We start from the raw sequence: 18,872 nt of genomic DNA, 5'->3' as shown, positions 1-18,872 counted from the left end.
CACTGAAATTGCTGGAAGAAGGAACTATACGTAAGGAAGAAAGAAACCGTGCTCGAAGATTTTCCAGTGAAATTCAAGGTTTTGGGAATGGCAGGCAATTCCAAAACCAGACACTCTAAGGGAGAAATCATTGTTAACCACATTTGGCATATGTAACTCTAATTTCAACAAGAATGAAAATAAGAAAAACTTGACCTCTTTCTCAAACAATTTCTTGACACAAAAGAAGTTAAATCTCCTAGTCTTGGTTATAAGGGTCACATGATAATGTCAAAACACAAAGTGGCAATCAAAGTGACAAGGATGAAATTTATCAATGGAACACAAGTGGAGTCCAATCCATTTTTGGATTGCTTCAAACGGAAATGCTTGTCAGTTCTTCCCTTCGTTCATCAAAGAGGAAGCATGTTTAAGATTGAAATCAAGGTAACAAGGTGTTTGCATATTCAAACTTTGGTTTTGAATACATGTATTTATGGTTGCTAGTTAGCTTTATTTGATGGTATAATTTTCCCCAGAAAGGCAAAGCCTTTGTAAATATGCGATTATAACTTATTATTTTTGAAAACATATATCTCTCTCTCAAAGGACAATCTGACATGAACGGGAAATTAACTTTAATTTCTTTGGATTGCTTACTCTACATCTCACGTTTTAATTGTTGTTAATGTAGATATATTGTCGGCATAAATCACTTGTAAGTGAAAATCAATGGTTCCATCCTCTTACCTTCGTTCTTCAAAGATGAAGCTTAAGATTGAAATGAAGGCAACAAGGGTTTGCAGATTCAAATGAAGGTTTAAATACATGCGTTTATAGTTTCTACTTGCGAGCTAACTTCCTTCGCTGCTACAAATTTCCCCAAACGGGCAATACGTTCGTAAATATGCAAGCAATAAACTTTTAACTGTTTGGATTGCTTAGCCATATACAATTTTTTAGCTATATATCATATTTAAGCAACTGATGCATATTTTGCTCCAATCATGTATAAGCATATTTTGCTCCAATGGTATAATTTTAAGCAACCTTTAAACAACTAACACTTTATACTTTTATTCAAGAGTTGATTGATTGCAAGATAGAAAATAATTTTTATTCGTACTCAAATGTTTCTTATACAAAAACATTGCATAACTTTAAGGAACTCAACCTACTACCTAGATTAACTCCAATATGAAAAGGTGGCTTATTTGCCACAGATTTAAAAACTAATAAGTAATACCTATTAGAGATAAGGAACTCCTATTAGAGATGTTGTTAGAGCTTAGAAACACCGAACAAAAGATATCCCATCTTAACTTAGTCGAGCCAACCATTCCTTATGAATTATGATTTTGTACAATGACAGGTTATTTATTATTATGCACTATCAGCACTAGAGTCTACACTCAATATTTCTGTAGAAGATTCTATAAAATCTAATGTTCTATCGTATAAAAGGATTTACCAAACATGCGATAAAACCAACCTTCTAACATTGAACACTTGTAAATGATGAAACTAGAAAGATTACAGAAGAACAATGCAAAAATAGCATATACATATATTGGTTAACATACACAAAGGGCTACTTTTTGTCAACAACCCACATAAATGGTTACTTTTATGAGAATGATGAATCCTAATAGAATGACAGGTACTCAGGCAATGACCATCTTTTGCATTCACCTTTTTCTTTCTTTGCTCTCTCGGCTGGAAACTGTGGCTAAATTTATTTTTTGTATGTACTTGAATTGTGTAACACAGGCAATTCCCAGCAAGGCGGCAACTAAAGTTGACTAACTAACGGGTTGGGATCAAAACCAATTTAACATCATCGGATACGGGGTATATTGACAACGGTGAAAATTGTGTGGCTGCAAAAGAAACTAGCCTTAAACTTGAGGGGGATAAAAAGTGTTCTTTAGCCTAAACGAATTGATGTACCTTTATGATTTGCAGAGCCAGTCTTGGATGGCAAGTCTAATTGAGTGATTGGGAGTGAGAACCAAGTGACTCAACTTTAAATTAGTCATTGGCGAAGTATCATGCCCATTTTCCAACCATTCACGTATGGCATCCCCTTCATATGTAAATCCATCTGCCGCAATTTGAGGATCATGCATTATTTCCTGAAGGAAGACAGTATAAAACATGAGCCACATAACATGCAAAATCTAGTTATACTTTTTCAATGGTTAGAAGAAGATTATTTACCTGAAGGATTGGACATAAGAAAAAAGATGGCACGGGTCTCTCTTCTGAAACATGTAACTGTTCCAATTCTCTCACAAGAGTAGGTGTTAACTCTGGTCTGTTTCTGCAATTTTGCGCACAACATTGCAAACCCAGTTCAACCAACCGTGATGCCACAGATGAAGGCCATTCTCCAGCTGAAGAATCAAGAATCGAAGACAATTTTCCACATGAAACTGCATGGCGAACTAGAACTGTTAATCCAACTGGGGTTCTACCAGTGAGGAGTTGCAAAATAATAAGTCCAAAGGAGTAGATGTCAGACTTGGGTGTTAGTACCCCAGTTCGCTGAAACTCAGGATCTGTATATGTGAAAGCACCCTTTGGCTCAGTGCTCAAGTGGAAACTGGGACTATAGAGAGACTCCTCTGTCACAAGCCTGCTGTACCTGAATTCGCATATCTTGCAACTAAGTGAAGAATCAAGAAGTATAGTCTCAGGCTTCAGATCACCATGGATAATAGCGTCCGGTTTAAAAGAATGTAAGAAGCATAGTGCACTGGAAATTTCGGCAATCATTCGTGCTCTGATATTCCATGTCAAAGGGATGATGTTACTTTTTCGGAATAGGTAGTTTTGAAGAGTTCCGTTAGGGAGGTACTCATATACTATTGACCAGGCTTCGGGGCAAACACCAAGCAAAGTCAATAAATGAGGATGTTGGAGACTACTAAGAATTTGTACCTGGTCGCAAAAGGAAACCATCAACTGAATCAGACATACAAAGAAAGAAAGAAACAAAAAGAGATTGAAATTCATACGCCTCAAAATCTGTTTCCACCTCCAATCCTCTCAAGCCATCCGAAACTTATTTGATTTTGAAGATAAAAAAGATTAAAACCAGACAAACCATTATGTGAAAACTGACCTCTCGATGAAACTCTGCTGGTCCTTGCACATTATGTTGGTGGAACTTCTTTATAGCAACAGTTCTACCCAACATTTCCCCCTTATATATACAACCAAATCCACCTTGCGCAATTTCAAAGCTCTTGGAAAAATTACATGTAGCATTTTCAATATCTGATAATGAAAATTCTGCTAACTCTGGAAGTTCTTCTGCAAACCCTATGACTCCGTTGTAATGAGCTGCTCCGACTTGCCCACGACTTTTCCACCGTTCCAGCCAGCGAAGGGCTTCCATTTTCTGTCTCCGGATCTGCTGCCTTTCTTGCCACAAGGTTGATATGGAAGTTTGAATTAGCAAGAGTTCGTGTGAAGCTTCATCTCGCCTACGGGTTGTTTCCTTAACACGGGTATCTAGTAGTGCCACATTTCTCATGGTCATTTGTAGATTACCGGAAATATCTTCACTCTCTTCTACGAGCTTTTGTTGTTCTAGTATGGTAACTCTAAGTGCATCCTCTACCTCTTTTCTGAGCTCCAACTCATGTGCATGAGCAGATTCAAATAAATTGACCTGAAAATAGAATATATAATTAGGTCAGGAGAGATAATTCATAAATGAATCATATCACAGACTCAGTATCATCATTTGTTACTAACTTTGATATGTATACCCTAAACCATATAACATCACGTCCAAGAAATTTCCAAACAACACATTTAAACAAATCAGAGTGTGCTTACTGCTTAGGCAAACAAGTTCATAATGTTGCTTCTTCTGCTATTCTGACCTGACAATCTGAATCTTAAAAAAATTGGGTATAGAATCCCAGTAATTTACAGATGGATTCACTCTTGGTAGGATACTTTGTCAAAGTTTCTTAAATCCCTATGAAAGCACACTTGATGTCTCATGGCTAACTATGAAAATATATACAAAGACCAGAAGTTTCTTTCCTGACAAAAGTTGTACAATAACTAGATTATGCTTACCTTCCTTATGGCCTCCATGGCTTTGACTTCCGACCTCCTGCACTTCAATAGTTCGGCAAAGGACTCATCTGTTGCTGCCTCAGCTTCTCTATTGGTCTCAATAAGTTGACTGTTAATTCTTTCTTCCATGACCTCTGAATACTTATCTAGACAAACCTCAGCAGAATTTTGGGGAGAACAATAACTGCTACAACTGGATGATTTGGATGAATTAGTGGCTTCGGTTTCTATGATTTCACCCAGATCCAAGCTTCTAATTCCAGAACATACTGTAGTTCTAGCAGAATTTGGTTGAAGACGTTCCAAATGGGGTAGTTCATTCTTACCATACTGAAAAGATCGACATCTCAAGCTTTCTGTGGCTGCGATATCTGGTTGAGCATGTGAAGACAAAGAACATGGTGTTTCAGAAGCCTCTCTTGTCCAAATGTGTCTGCCTTTATATATAAACCATAATTCACAGAACAGGGGAGCATGTTTGGAAGTGTAATTTGCTTTCCCAGAATTCCTTTTCACTTTCATGAAACTGCAAAATTTCATTATGATTTGGTAAGTAGAATGATTTATCAGTCCCTTATGTGAAGGAAAAGGGACAAATAATGTAATTACTGAAGCAAATTGTTTGCTTAATGTTATCAAAGGAAGACACGTACCAGTTAGTTATGTCAATCTCTATTCTCTACCGAAAGTATAGACATAGGGTCACCAAATACTTGAGATCAAAATAATATAAATTCACTTTTTCCAATCCAAAGGAACATAAAAGGAGTCAGACTCTTCCCTAGGGGGCGGGGGGCAAGTCAGTAAAATGCCGATAGTTAAACCTATTTTACTAAATATCTATATGAGGATGCTTGTATCATATTTTACTGTATGTGTATATAGTCTTGGTCTCCCTCATCCTTTACCATATTGAGCGATGTAAAACTTGTTTCAAGATGTTTCAATCAACTCTAACAGCATAGGCAAGGCCCCTTAAGACTCTAAGATGCTCCGTCCTGGCAAAGGAACCTATCCACTAGAATGAAACTAAGAAGCAAAGCAGTCCAGTTCAAAGCTGACTAACACGGAAGTAACTCCCTCTGTCTCATTTTATTCGACATTTAAGGTTATGCACACATTGCAATGCACAAACAGACAGAATAGGACAGAGGGAGTATATACGGAAGAAACAAACCCCTGCACCACTATAAGAAATAAACCCGCAAAAAAAAAAAAAAACCAAGACAGTCCCAAAAATAACACAGGTTAAGTATACATTCAATGCAGTACTTACTTTTCCGATGCCGCTCCAATGGCAAGCTTCCTAATATTATGTTTAACAACCAAATCAACAATTCCTTTTTGGATTTTGTCAGCTTCCGTTACAATAACGCTCGCCTTTACCTGACAACAAAATTTATATCAACACAAACAATCAATAATTGGTTTCATACACTTCCGTACCTAACAAACTTTCACAAAAATAATTCCAGTTAAAATAGTTCACATAAGCCAGGGGAAGAAAACATACACTAGAGCTAAAAGTGATTACGAAGACTTGAAATTGATTTTGATCTATTTGGGGGTTCCTGATTATAATTGATTATGCTTCTAAAATTGATTCTAACTTCAAGCTAAAATTGATTTTGATATTTGGTTCAACTCACTTTCACATAAATCACTTTCCCTTAAACTCACTTTAACTAAAATAAACTCAATCAAACCAATTTTCGTCCTTGTAGAACCAAACACTCGGTTAGGAACTCAGACCAAATGTATCAAAATCATAATGCAAAAGAAACACATACCTTAGCTGCAAAGCAAATGCTCAAATACTTATCAGTAAACCTCATAGTCTGTTCTCTTTCCTCTCTTCTAAAAGCAGATACCACTTCAGGATTAGCCTGGGATGCTGGCATTTTCCCCACTAAGCAACCAAATTAAACAAATTAACAACAAAATTATACAAATTAAGCTAATTAGACAGAACAATTATTTTTTATTTAAAAAAAAAACACAACATGCACAAAAAGGATAACATAAAGCATTACAATTTTACATTAAAAGGCTACACCAGCACTAATACTGAACACTGACACATCGACAGCGATGAAATTTTGTGAAAATTACATAATAATTCAATGTAATCACATGTGTCGTGTATGACACATGTTGGACAGCGAGAAACACATTTGATCAGAAGTGTCAGTGTCACATAATTAAAAAGTGAAGAAATTGAGCTTACACAAAGTGGGTATAAAAGGAGAAGGTTGATAAACATGAATTAATACAATTTCAGCGTTTTGAAAGTGGTTAAAAGTCCATTGAAGCAAAGTGGTGGTTTTGTGAAGTGATTTACCAACAGCAATATGAACTTTAAGGTTTGTAGGTGAAGATTGTTGTTCCATATGTTGGGTCTGAGATTGAGAAGAAAAGGGAAATGGGTTTGGGTTCAAAAGTTTCATGGTTGTTGAAGTAGATGAAGATGAATGATTAATGGAGGAGGAGGAGGAGGAAGTGGGGTGCCACCAGTAAAATGAGGGGTGTAGATAGAAACAAACATTGATTGAATTGGGATGATGGTGATTTTTTGTTGTTTGTGTTGCAAATGAGGAAAGTGAGAGTTAATTACAGGATTGACTTTGTTGGTCATCAATTCATGGCGTGCGGATCCCATGTGCATGTGGAAATTCGATTCAAGTTTGAATTATTTCCATTTATACTTGCTGTTAAAAGTGAAACATAAGTCTTTCATCGTCATACACACTTACACTAAAATGTATAATTACCCGTCAACCTAACTTAACTCCTCTCAAAAGCAAACTTAACTTAACTTTGTTGTTAAGGATATTCTATATTTAAAATGTATGAGTTCTAACCACTAAGCTACACAAAAAAAGTATAATTGATATTTTGTGAATGCGTTTATGTTTTTTTTTTTTTTTTTTGAAGAAGTTAAATTAGCCCACCCAAATTGGCACCGAAGAGAATCGAATTAAGTGCCAATGTTTCAACGACTAATTTTCAAGGTACGAGACTCTTTTTGAATGGAACTAATGTCTCTAACCATGAGAGTTAGTTCTCTCCAACCATCAACTCATACGTATAACATGAAAAGAACCCCTTAGTAAGATCAATAACGAATTCAAAGCCTTTAACCAATTTAATTATTTAAAACTATCATTTCGATCTAAATTGCATTTGGTAATAATTAAACTAAAACTCTAAAATCCTATTACACGGACGTGCTTTATTTTAAAGAAGAAGAACACTAAACTAATTTGACGTGGTTTTGTCACACACGGTCCTTACTCAAAATGTGAATCTAACCATTGATTTGACGAATTTGCATGATTTGGTGCAAAACCAAATAAAAAACACTAAACTATGATCTATGACTCTCACCGTCTCACGTTAACATAAATATTTAAATTGATGTGTTTCATAATAAAGAATAACTTAAAAGACAAAGGGGTATGTTTTTGTCACCTAACCGAAAAAAAAATCCCAATTTCAACGTTCATTAGGTGAGAGAAGTGACAGCCTTTCCTGCTTTTGTATACCTAAGCTTAGAAATTTAACATGTAGGAATCTCAAAGACAGAGAATGCAAAGTTCATTAGTTAAAAGATAAAATAAAAAATTATTGTTTACGGCCAAATAACGATACGGGATTGTGTTTAAAAAAAATGATAAGGAGTGTATTTTTTCTATAAAAAAATTAATTCATATCATCATTAGTAATAGGTGGGGTGTTAGACAAGGGACCTCATCATGATGAAAGTTTTATAGTACTACTACATTATACATAGTCCATTTTTGCAAAATAAAAAAAAAGTGTAAATATTCAAAATGTCCAGTCAGCAACCAAAAAACCAAACATATTTGTGCATCAAATATCAAATTTAGAAAACCTGTTTAACGTACAAGAGGATGAATTTCATATATAATCCAATACATGGACATGTATTTGGACAAAAAATGGAGGGCCTGATTTAACTTGCTTGAAAAGTATATACTGTGGTTATTCTTCTTTTTTGGTATAAAACTATAGCACCCTACTCAACTTCAATTATGATTATGGAGAAGCATGTAGATAAATTGAAATGTCTTTGATTTATAGTTAAAGATCAAGATCAACTGTTCAACATTACCAATTGGTAATTGGTAAAACAAAATAAATGAAAGAATTAACTATGCCATGTAACTCCAGCTTCAGTGACTTCACCGTTCTAACATTACATAAATACTTTATCAAGAAAAAATTATCCATCGTCGCAAGTCGCTATTGAATTGCGAAACAAGAACATTGTACCTAAACCAAACCATTTTGCAGCATTCTAAAAGCATTTCCTGTGTACAATTGAAGGACCAGATTCATCGTACTCGGCCTTTGCAATCCACATCTGCATTTTCAAAAAATAAGTATTTCAACATTAGTATCCCAAATCAATCAAACACGTCAAAAAAGCATTCTACTGCGTGCATAAATCACACGGACAATGTGAATATATCGGTTTCTCACCTGTTGAAAAGTGCTAAGAGAAGCTAAGATAGAGCCACCAATCCAGACACTGTATTTTCTCTCGGGTGGAGCAACCACCTTGATCTTCATGCTGCTTGGGGCCAACGCGGTAATTTCCTTGCTCATTCTGTCAGCAATACCAGGGAACATAGTAGTACCACCACTAAGGACAATGTTTCCATACAGGTCCTTTCTGATATCAACATCACACTTCATGATTGAGTTGTATGTCGTCTCGTGAATTCCAACAGCTTCCATTCCAACCATGGAAGGCTGGAAAAGAACCTCAGGACAACGGAAACGCTCAGCACCAATAGTGATTATCTGTCCATCAGGAAGCTCATAGCTCTTCTCAACAGCAGAACTTGTTTTTGAAGTTTCAAGCTCTTGCTCAAAATCAAGGGCAATATAAGACAGCTTTTCCTTCACATCTCTTACAATTTCACGCTCGGCTGTGGTAGTGAAAGAATAACCACGCTCGGTAAGGATTTTCATCAAGGCATCAGTGAGGTCACGCCCTGCTAAATCAAGACGAAGGATAGCATGTGGAAGGGCATATCCTTCGTAGATTGGTACAGTGTGGCTGACACCATCTCCAGAGTCCAGAACAATACCTGCACATATTAATATAAAGTTTTCAATCAGAATTTAATCATAAAATAGCCATAGATATTGAACCAAGTTTTTTGAAATCCATTTTTGTCTATTTTCCCTTTTTTCCCTGTGAACTTAACTAGACTTCTTAACTCACATTCAATATCTGCTCCATATATCCACTAGCAAACTGAACCTTGCAATGCATGCTTAATTTTTACAGACCAGTATAAAATAACATAGAATGTAAACTAGACTAGATGCGAGACATTAGCTTTCTTAAATCGGGAAATGACTAACCGGTTGTTCGACCACTGGCATAGAGCGATAGAACGGCCTGAATAGCAACATACATAGCAGGTGTGTTGAATGTCTCAAACATAATTTGTGTCATTTTCTCACGATTAGCCTTTGGATTGAGCGGTGCTTCAGTGAGCAAAACCGGGTGCTCCTCTGGGGCCACACGGAGTTCATTGTAAAAGGTATGATGCCAAATCTTCTCCATGTCATCCCAGTTACTCACAATACCATGTTCAATTGGATATTTTAGAGTCAATATACCACGCTTGGACTGAGCTTCATCACCAACATATGCATCTTTTTGTCCCATGCCAACCATCACACCGGTGTGGCGTGGTCGACCAACAATGCTAGGAAACACAGCCCTTGGAGCATCATCTCCAGCAAATCCAGCCTAAACGTTGCAAATCACAATGCAATAGTTTCACAGCAAAGTAGTAGAAAGTGAGAATCGAAGATTGCAGAAAATAGCAGTTCATTCAAATTCTTCTATGCAATAGTTTTATTGACTTATATAGCAGCTCTTTAACAACAACATTTAGTACTAGATAGTGAATCACAAAACAATATTGATTTGTTCAAATTTCGCTACATTGCTATAACTATTATTTAACAAACACCGAAGAGAAAACAGAAAAGATACATAGCCAAATCGCTTCTTCAGGAAAAATTGTGAAACTAGAATCACATTTGTACTTTACCTTAACCATTCCTGTTCCATTATCACAGACCAGTGGCTGAATATCCTCGGCGTCTGCCATTGTCTTTCAAAATCTGCACAAACCATACATTCCTTCTCAGTGCATTGAAAGACAACACCAAGTGCAATTCCAAACAATTTAAAAAAAAAAAACATCTTAAATTTTCTCACCATTACTTATTACATCTATTTCTACACCTCACTAATTATTTTCTTACACTTATCACTATTTAGATTACCATAACATGTTTGGCACAATATATCACAATCACATTATGTACAACTCTTCAAAGCAATTTAGATATTTTTGTTTTGTTTTAAATAACATGAAATTCACACATGCTAAATACAGATAAATGAAAAATACTGGGTTCTAATGCGAGCTCCAACCTATCAAATAAGACTCGTACAATTTTGTTAATTAGCAAAACAAAATGAAACAAAATGCATGAGATTGTTAACAAAACAAACATAAAGAATTTAACCATATACATCAATATCAAGAAAGAAATAGATGAATTAACGTACGTAAAAACCTGAAATGGTGCGTCAAAAGAGAGAATGAATTCTCCTACCTCAGCTGCAACCGTTGAAAGCAACAAAAAATGATAAGAATGCAACAGAAGAAGCTCAAATTTCACGTGTTTTCAGTTTGTAAATGATGTGCTCCACGTTCACGATTATCTTTCAACAACGTCCGATTCTAAGTTCTAAGAACGACATTAACGTTGTTGGTCACACGTGTCCTTTTAATCTGTCACATCCTGTCCTCTAATATGTTCCATTGCTTTTTATAGTTTGGCCTATTTTTAGCATTCTCACTACTTCATTTGCTTTCTCCATTTTGGGTCCATCGGGGGTTCGTATATTTTATCATACTTTTAGTTTTAGATACATGTCCCAATTTTATAATATATAATATTTTTTTTGTGAGAATAATATATAATATTTATATAATTTGCTTTTATCATATTCTTTTGGCAATATATAAATTATAAAAGAAGTGCTATGAAAACTCTCTTGTGGGTATTACACATTAGAAATGGATCCCACGTGAAGTGATTAGTCCCACCTGAATTTTATCTAATGGGTGGGAGAGTGAGTGGTAGAGAGAGTAATGGAGAGAGAGTGTTCCTAACATTTCTCAAATTACAAATGTCAATATGTAATATGTTCTTTGATTTGTTTTATTGAATATTTTAAAAATATCAAACATTTATAATTTTTTTATTAATTAATGATATTAATGATCAAAGTTGTATATTGACATTTAATGTTATTTGAACTGAGGGTGTTAACATGAGACCTTATAGCGTGCTCCTCCTCAAAGTTCCACATTCAATTCTCTCTGATGTTATAAAATGTTAATATCTTATCATTTTTTATGAGAATTTTTAATGAAATATGAGTTAGTAGACTTGTATGATGAAGATTTGGATTTGTTTATGAGTTTGATGAGTTTTTAATGATTTTTTTTAGTTTTTTTTTTCTATATAAATAAGAATAATAATCTTGACATTTTGTAACATAAATGACAAAATTGGGACAAAAAAAGATAAAGGACGAAAATGTTACCTGAAGTTAAGTTACGGGATGAATTATATAATATTGTTTTAAAAAATTTATAAAAAAATCAAAATCTATTTTATGTTTACTAGCAAAAAGACGGGAAGTCACATGTTCGTCGTCTTTATGCTCTTTTTATTGCAAATCCAAATCTATTTTATGTTTATATGGAATTTATAAAAATATATGCCTATTTTTATAAAAAAATCCAAATCTTTTTTTTTTAGGGAATAAAAAAATCCAAATCTATTTTATGTTTATATGGAATTTTTATTTTGATTAAAATTATAAGTGTAAGTATTCGTGACTTTCAAACTGTAACAAACTCAAAAAATTATGTTTATCTTTTTCAATAACAATAGTAATTTAACAAATAAAATATAAATCCTTATTTTTTTTTTCCCTAAAAAAAAATCTTATTTTTTTAAGGGTCTTGTTAACCAGTGTCCCGTTAAGGAATCCAAAAATAGAAAAATTGTATTGGAAATATAAATTGTTACTTTTGACCAACTAATTATCACACCACTTTTCAATAAAATATTACTTCTTTTAGCTGCTTAACCAATGCTCGGGGTCACCGGTTAACATTGTCCTTTTTTTAGTACCACTAAAAATATAACATTAATATAGGAAAATTTGTTTAAATGTATAATTGAAATTATAAAAAATTTGACCCAAAATCTCTATCCACTTCCTATTTAATCTATCTATACTATATACAAAGAAAATAACATTTTTCAGCTCTTTTGACCTAGCTTTTTCTTTTTCCAACAATACTCTCAATTTTCAATACAAATAACACACGTAACAAATAGATAAGAATAAATTTAAATATTAAAAAAAATATAACAAACACGGTATGAATATATATATATATATATATATATATATATATATATATATATATATATATATATATGTGTGTGTGTGTGTGTGTGTGTGTGTGTGTCTGGTTTTTTTTACCTTTATCATAAAAAGTGTAACAAACTAGATAAATATATTTACAATTAGGTTTTCATTATCCCAATTATATCCTTAAACAACTTTTTCTATAATAAAGATTTTTGATGGTATCATTAAAAAAAGAATTTAGATTATATTTTTTGTTATATTGTTGGCGTCATTGAAATAGATAATCATAGTTAGTTTTATTTGTTATAACTTGAAAACAACAAACATTTATATTTTTAGTTTTAATCAAAATTAAAATTTCATAAAAAAGATACCGTTCATAATTTTCAAACGTTAACGCAATAAAAAAGCGGAAAGAAGGGCGCGTGAGTTCCCGTCTTTTCGATAGTATTGATAATATTGTTCTTATTTTATGAAATTTATTTTTTAATTAAAATTTAAAATAATATTATTAAAGGATAAATTAGTAAATACATTAATTTAAATGAAAGGTAAAATAGACAATAAAAAAGGCAGCCCAAACCATGTAATTTAAGTGTATTTTCTTTATATATAGTAAGGATAGAGTATAGATTGATCGTAATAAAAATTATATAATTTAATCTGTTTGAATAAAATTGTTACAAATGACACTTCTTTTTCTTTTTCTGTCTCCTGTAAAGGCGATTTTTTGTTACAACAAATTGTCGTTTTGTAGTTAAAAAAATAATAATTTATCTTTGAGTAACAAATTGTGTTTTTTTTACTTGATTATATCTAAAATAACAAACTTTATTGTTTTGTTACTTGACTATAAATAACCACACCACTAATCCAAATAAGCACGTTATTCTTCACTTCTCTTTGTTTCTCTTTTCGGTTGTGCAGCTCTCGTTTCAACTCTGGTCCTCACCACCAAACCGTAAGTGTCTCTAGTTTCAAACCTATTTTATGTTTAGCTATTATTTATTATATGGTTTTGTTCATATTGCTTATATTTAATCAATTTTTTAGAGGTGTAAGTAATCATATATTGCAATTCAAAACCAAAAAGAGCATGATAATATGAGCGTAATAATCAAAATAGGCATATATATGTGTTTAGGAAATTTTGAATTTGATGTAGTTGGCTAGATCGTATATATAGAAGCTTCGGATTTCAATATAATCATTCAAATTAAATTCATAGTACATCTCTATTTATTATAGATTCAAACTATAAAGGTTATATAGGGTAGTCCAATCCATGACCATAATTTGACATGTTGTGTTTTAGTCTTTGCGGGACACTATCAATGTTCATATAGAAAAGATAGTTATGAATAGAAAGGATAGTTATGAATAAAAGGTAGTTTTAGTTTAATTCATGTATGTATAGATAGTTAAAAGCATTGAGAGAAACCTAGGGTTTATTTCATTTGAGAGAAACTATGAGAATATTATTCTAATATAACTACTACGAGGATATTGCTATAATAAGATCAAATAGATTTTTATTGTGTATGTATATATGAAAAACAACTCTTTTAATTTATTGTTCTAGTTCAAATAGATTGAAGGAAAACCAGATAGAAAGAGGAAATTCAGGGATGGAAAAACAAAGTGAAGACCGACAACCAAATAACTCTGAAAGAAATGCAAAATGGTGGTACTCTACTTTCCACAATGTCACTGCCATGGTTGGAGCTGGTGTTCTTGGTCTCCCCTTTTCCATGGCAGCCCTTGGATGGTATATTTTAAACCCAAATTACACTTACCATGAAAAATATTCTCTAAAATAAACCATGAAATATTCTGTAAAATAAAATAAAGAAACAAAGTTTTATGATTCCTTCTTTTAAACAAAAAAAAAAAAAATAGTTTTATGATTCTTATGTTTTCAAATATATTATATTACTTTTTTAAGGAAAATATAGTATTGTTTTTTTTTTGAAAGAAATATAGTATTACTTTTTGAATTTTATTTTTGATCGAGATTACTTTTTGAAATATAGTATTACTTAAAACCAAACAAATTGGATTTATATATTGTAGTTGTTGTTTTTTTTATTAAAAAACACAATGTATATTATAATTTTTATTTTAGTTTTTACTTTACTATAGTATAATTTGAATGTATTTTTTATTTTTTTACCAATCTGGTGTAGTTGATAAAGGTAACTAAATGGTATAAGTTGCAAATTCTATGTACGATTTCAATTTATTTTCATTTTTAGAAGGTTTCAATTTATTTTCAAGAAAGTCGTACATGAAAAATATATTTAAAATGGCAAGTTGACACTGCCATGTATTACTTCAATAAATGTAACAAATTAATGAATATTTCTTTTACTCTATTCAGGGGTCCAGGTTTGATTATACTTATCCTTTCATGGATCATCACTCTCTACACCCTGTGGCAAATGGTTGAGATGCATGAGATGGTTCCGGGAAAACGTCTTGATACATATAATGAATTGGGCCAACATGCGTTTGGTGAAAAGTTAGGGTTGTGGATTGTGATGCCTCAACAACTTGTGGTACAAGTTGGGGTGGACATTGTCTACATGGTCACCGGAGGTGCATCATTGCAAAAATTTCACAATACAGTTTGTCCAAGTTGCAAACCAATCAAATTGAGCTTTTTCATTATGATCTTTGCCTCTGCTCAATTTGTATTGTGTCATCTACCCAACCTCAACTCCCTTTCTAGTGTATCTTTTGTTGCAGCAGTTATGTCCTTTTGGTATATATGTCAACTTCTTTCTAATTTCAATACTTTTAAATTTGTTTTTTGATTTCTGGAATATATGGCTAACTTTTTTGTATGTATGTTTATGATGTTTCAGTTACTCTGCAATTGCTTGGGTTGGTAGTGTACACAAGGGAGTACAAGCAAATGTACAATATACTAGCAAAGCCACGACTAGTGCAGGATCTGTCTTTAATTTCTTTAATGCACTTGGTTCTGTTGCTTTTGCCTATGCAGGACACAATGTGGTGTTGGAAATTCAATCTACAATCCCATCTACACCTGAGAAACCATCTAAGGGTCCAATGTGGAAAGGAGTTATCTTTGCCTACATGGTTGTTGCTTTGTGCTACTTTCCTGTTGCTATTATCGGTTATTATGTGTTTGGCAATGAGGTTAAAGATAATATCCTCATGTCTTTGGAAAAACCAGCTTGGCTTATTGCAATGGCTAACTTTTTTGTGGTTTTACATGTCATTGGAAGCTATCAGGTAAAATTTAATCTTTTTAGGAAACTTTTTAGTTAACCATTATTTTCATTTTGTCCATAGATTTTTAAGATGGGATGTCATGATCAAATTTAGCGAAATTTTGAAGTAATTCTTAAAATTTAAAAGTGTCGATCTCATTTCACGACAATATTTAGTCTTTGAAAATATATTTTCATAATTAATTTCATAAAATGAAGTTAAATCTATAGATCATTTTAAAATTTGTAGTTTATATTTTTTATATATGATAACAAAGTCCTACCCTTATAATATTAATTTCATATTTTGATTGTTGGTGTAGATTTATGCAATGCCGGTGTTTGACTTTATTGAAAATAAAGTGTTGGTGGAGAAATTGAATTTCAAATCAAGTAAAATCCTTCGTTTTGTTGTGCGTAATGTATACGTGGGTAAGTGAAATAAAGTAGTGTACAACTTTGGATTTTTAATGACTACGAATGATGTATTTTCTTTTGGTTTTATGTGTTTGCATTGTTTTTTTTCAGCATTAACAATGTTCTTAGCCATTACCTTCCCATTTTTTGGTGGCCTCCTGGGATTTTTTGGAGGATTTGCTTTTGCTCCAACAACATATTTTGTAAGCCATGAGAAATTGTAAATATAATTACTAAATTTTCTTAGATAATCATAATCTTACTCATCTTTTCATTCTATTAAATTTTCAGCTTCCATGTATCATGTGGCTTAAACTCTACAATCCAAAGAGATTCAGCTTGTCTTGGTGGATTAATTGGGTAGGTATCTTTAATTATTGCATTTTTTCTCTAAGTTTTTTTAATAATGTTATAATTAAGCACATGTTTAATATTTGCTCCATATATTACAGATATGTATTGTTCTTGGGGTATGTATAATGATTCTAGCACCCATTGGAGCATTGAGGAGTATTATCCTTGAAGCCAAGTCCTACCAGTTTTACTCTTAAACTCCTTGACAATGATGATGTCTATTTTCTCTATGATTGATTTATTTGCTGCCAATAAACTATCTATTTTCCAATTTCAATGTACATAATTGAGTTTCAATTGAAGAACAAATGAAGGAAATTGCTTGTATTCAATGATATTTTTTGTGTGTGGAAGATTCAATGATTTTTTTTTCTTGCTTAAATGTTTTAAGTGAAGCTTTTTTTGGGGAGACTTTGGTTGGTGTTTGTATAGCATCTATAATAGATGCTTGAATGAAGTACAAAACTTAGAAAGTGTAAAAATGGATGAGAAAATTAAACTACAGATACATTATATGAGCTAGGTTTTGTAATTTTGTTGAAGATGTACATAGAATGAGACCATGACATTATAGGTGGTGAAATCCTTGTATCTAGAGACCCAGAACTTCTGTTGTAGAACACCACATGAAAATTCCTTTCATTGCTTGGAATGGAAGCAAAGTGTAGATCTTCAAGGAACCCATAATGCAGGATTTCGTTAAACCTCCAGACTAGGGCATCATTGTCATCATTCATTCTACTTTAAATTGTGAATAAACAATGTTTCTAAGAGTGTTAGGTCGAAATAGTTGAGTAACTTAAATCCATACTCTTCAGGAATAATTGAGACCAATTTTCCGAATCAAATAGGTCAAATATGTGTTTCAGTTGTGTAATAGAATATATTCTCTAATTGATTAGCATTTCTAGTTTTGTTGGAAAGCCAAAAGAAAAAACTACTACATTGATAGAAAGAGCCGAAGCTAGTTACAAATCTAAAGGCGTGTAATTTTTCAACACCGGAAATCGTCTTTCCATTCTTCTTCTGTTTGTCTTTCTGTGTCTATCAAGTGCAGCGTGACACGATTCCTGTGAGCTCATCAGAGAGACCGAAATCCAAATTAAGATCGAAATTCTGTTTAGTCTTGTTGGATTTGGCGTGTTCGAGATCAGATTCTTGAACAACAAAAACATATGAAGTGTCTAAGCTAATGGTTAGCATATCATTAGACATGATTTTACTACCAAAATGATGTGGTCTGAGGGGGAAGTGACTCACATTACTTAAGCATATGATGTGGGGTTCGACTATTGACTTATGCGTAGGAAATTTCACCATTTAATAGACATAATCGTTATATGCGCTGAAGATCCTCGAAAGAGTGTCTCTGCAGACTACAGTTTCTAACGAATTAGGTGATACCTAGAGAAACCAAAACACATATTTTGCTTTGGTATAATTTTTTTCCAGATGCTGGTTTATTATGCCTAGGGAAACCAAAACCATCCCAAAGTTCCTTCATCCCAAAGTTTGTCTCCCATATTTTGCTTTTTAAGTTTTTTTTTAGTGAACAGCTTTGCAAACAACATTTAATCTTGTGTCAGCTGCATTTTGCTAACTACAAACCTCGTGTGCCAATGTGAATTGCGAATTATGTCACTATGTTATGTACTGTCATTAAAATGGAAAATACAATATTCAGTTATAAACTACGTTTATAGATGTGTCAAGAAGATGCTGAAGACCTACAAAAGAAGATCACGAGTGCAAAGTTTAACTTTAATGATCGTTCATTGGCTTTGTTGGAACGACTAAAAAATTGTTCCAAAGGGGTAGGCGTCTTGTTTGGCATACCACCTTGTGGGTTATTTGGAGGGATAAGAATAACCGTATTTTTAACAATGTGGTAAGTTCAACGGAGGAGATTTTTGATGAGATTAAAGTGTTGATGTGGAGGTGGAGCCTTTCTAGAATAAATATTTCGTCGTGTCTGTATTATGAATGGTGCTGGAATTCGAGATTTTGCCTCCGTGTGTAGGGTCGGTGGCAGTTGGGGAGTGTGGGGTTTTTGGTGTGTGGGAGGTTGTTTTGGTGTTTGGCCCTTCTGCTGGTACCTTGCAGCTGCTGGGGTTGCTGCTGTTGTTATGCAGTTGTGGCTGTTTTGCTGGTATAGTGCAGCTGCTGCTTCTGTATTTTTGCTGCAGTTTGCTGCACTTAAGTGGGTGTTTTCCTTTGCTGGCCTGGTTTTTTCCCTGCTCTTTGTTCTGCTGGTTGGCGGTGTTGGG

The 18,872-nt window shown here is 33.3% G+C and overlaps 3 protein-coding genes across 5 annotated transcripts; 1 reads left to right on the top strand and 2 right to left on the bottom strand.

The window, feature by feature from the left end:
- Nucleotides 1-1,302: 1,302 nt before the first annotated feature.
- Nucleotides 1,303-6,747, bottom strand: LOC25487879 (U-box domain-containing protein 33). Of its 2 annotated transcripts, XR_003009507.2 has the most exons (8): nt 6,305-6,747; nt 5,868-5,986; nt 5,354-5,463; nt 4,078-4,603; nt 3,107-3,658; nt 2,518-2,922; nt 2,200-2,414; nt 1,978-2,114 (listed from the first exon to the last, which is right to left on the bottom strand). XR_003009507.2 is itself a non-coding variant. In XM_013609939.3 (7 exons), the coding sequence occupies exons 1-7, from the start codon at nt 6,522-6,524 to the stop codon at nt 1,932-1,934; spliced, it is 2,433 nt and encodes an 810-aa protein (XP_013465393.1). In that variant the 5' UTR covers nt 6,525-6,744; the 3' UTR covers nt 1,303-1,931. The 2 variants fall into 2 exon arrangements, 1 of the variants encoding a protein (XP_013465393.1); XM_013609939.3 differs by having other exon boundaries at nt 1,303-2,114; nt 2,200-2,922; nt 6,305-6,744.
- A 1,420-nt stretch (nt 6,748-8,167) lies between these two features.
- Nucleotides 8,168-10,929, bottom strand: LOC25487878 (actin). Of its 2 annotated transcripts, none has more exons than XM_013609938.3 (5): nt 10,706-10,929; nt 10,179-10,251; nt 9,478-9,871; nt 8,584-9,197; nt 8,168-8,464 (listed from the first exon to the last, which is right to left on the bottom strand). In XM_013609938.3, exons 2-5 carry the CDS (start codon nt 10,236-10,238, stop codon nt 8,399-8,401), a joined length of 1,134 nt encoding a protein of 377 aa, XP_013465392.1. In that variant the 5' UTR covers nt 10,239-10,251; nt 10,706-10,929; the 3' UTR covers nt 8,168-8,398. The 2 variants fall into 2 exon arrangements, with proteins under 2 accessions (XP_013465392.1, XP_039686785.1); XM_039830851.1 differs by having other exon boundaries at nt 10,714-10,929.
- A 3,264-nt stretch (nt 10,930-14,193) lies between these two features.
- On the top strand, nt 14,194-17,009 carry LOC25487877 (lysine histidine transporter 1). Its single transcript, XM_013609936.3, has 7 exons — nt 14,194-14,363; nt 14,976-15,359; nt 15,463-15,856; nt 16,158-16,266; nt 16,363-16,454; nt 16,543-16,611; nt 16,704-17,009. Exons 1-7 carry the CDS (start codon nt 14,224-14,226, stop codon nt 16,800-16,802), a joined length of 1,287 nt encoding a protein of 428 aa, XP_013465390.1. The 5' UTR covers nt 14,194-14,223; the 3' UTR covers nt 16,803-17,009.
- The last annotated feature ends 1,863 nt before the right edge of the window (nt 17,010-18,872 follow it).

The sequence above is a fragment of the Medicago truncatula genome, chromosome 2 (assembly GCF_003473485.1).
Source record: "Medicago truncatula cultivar Jemalong A17 chromosome 2, MtrunA17r5.0-ANR, whole genome shotgun sequence".
Lineage (NCBI taxonomy): Eukaryota > Viridiplantae > Streptophyta > Magnoliopsida > Fabales > Fabaceae > Medicago > Medicago truncatula.
Note: the sequence above shows the minus strand (reverse complement) of the source record. Positions and strands in the feature narration are given on the sequence as shown.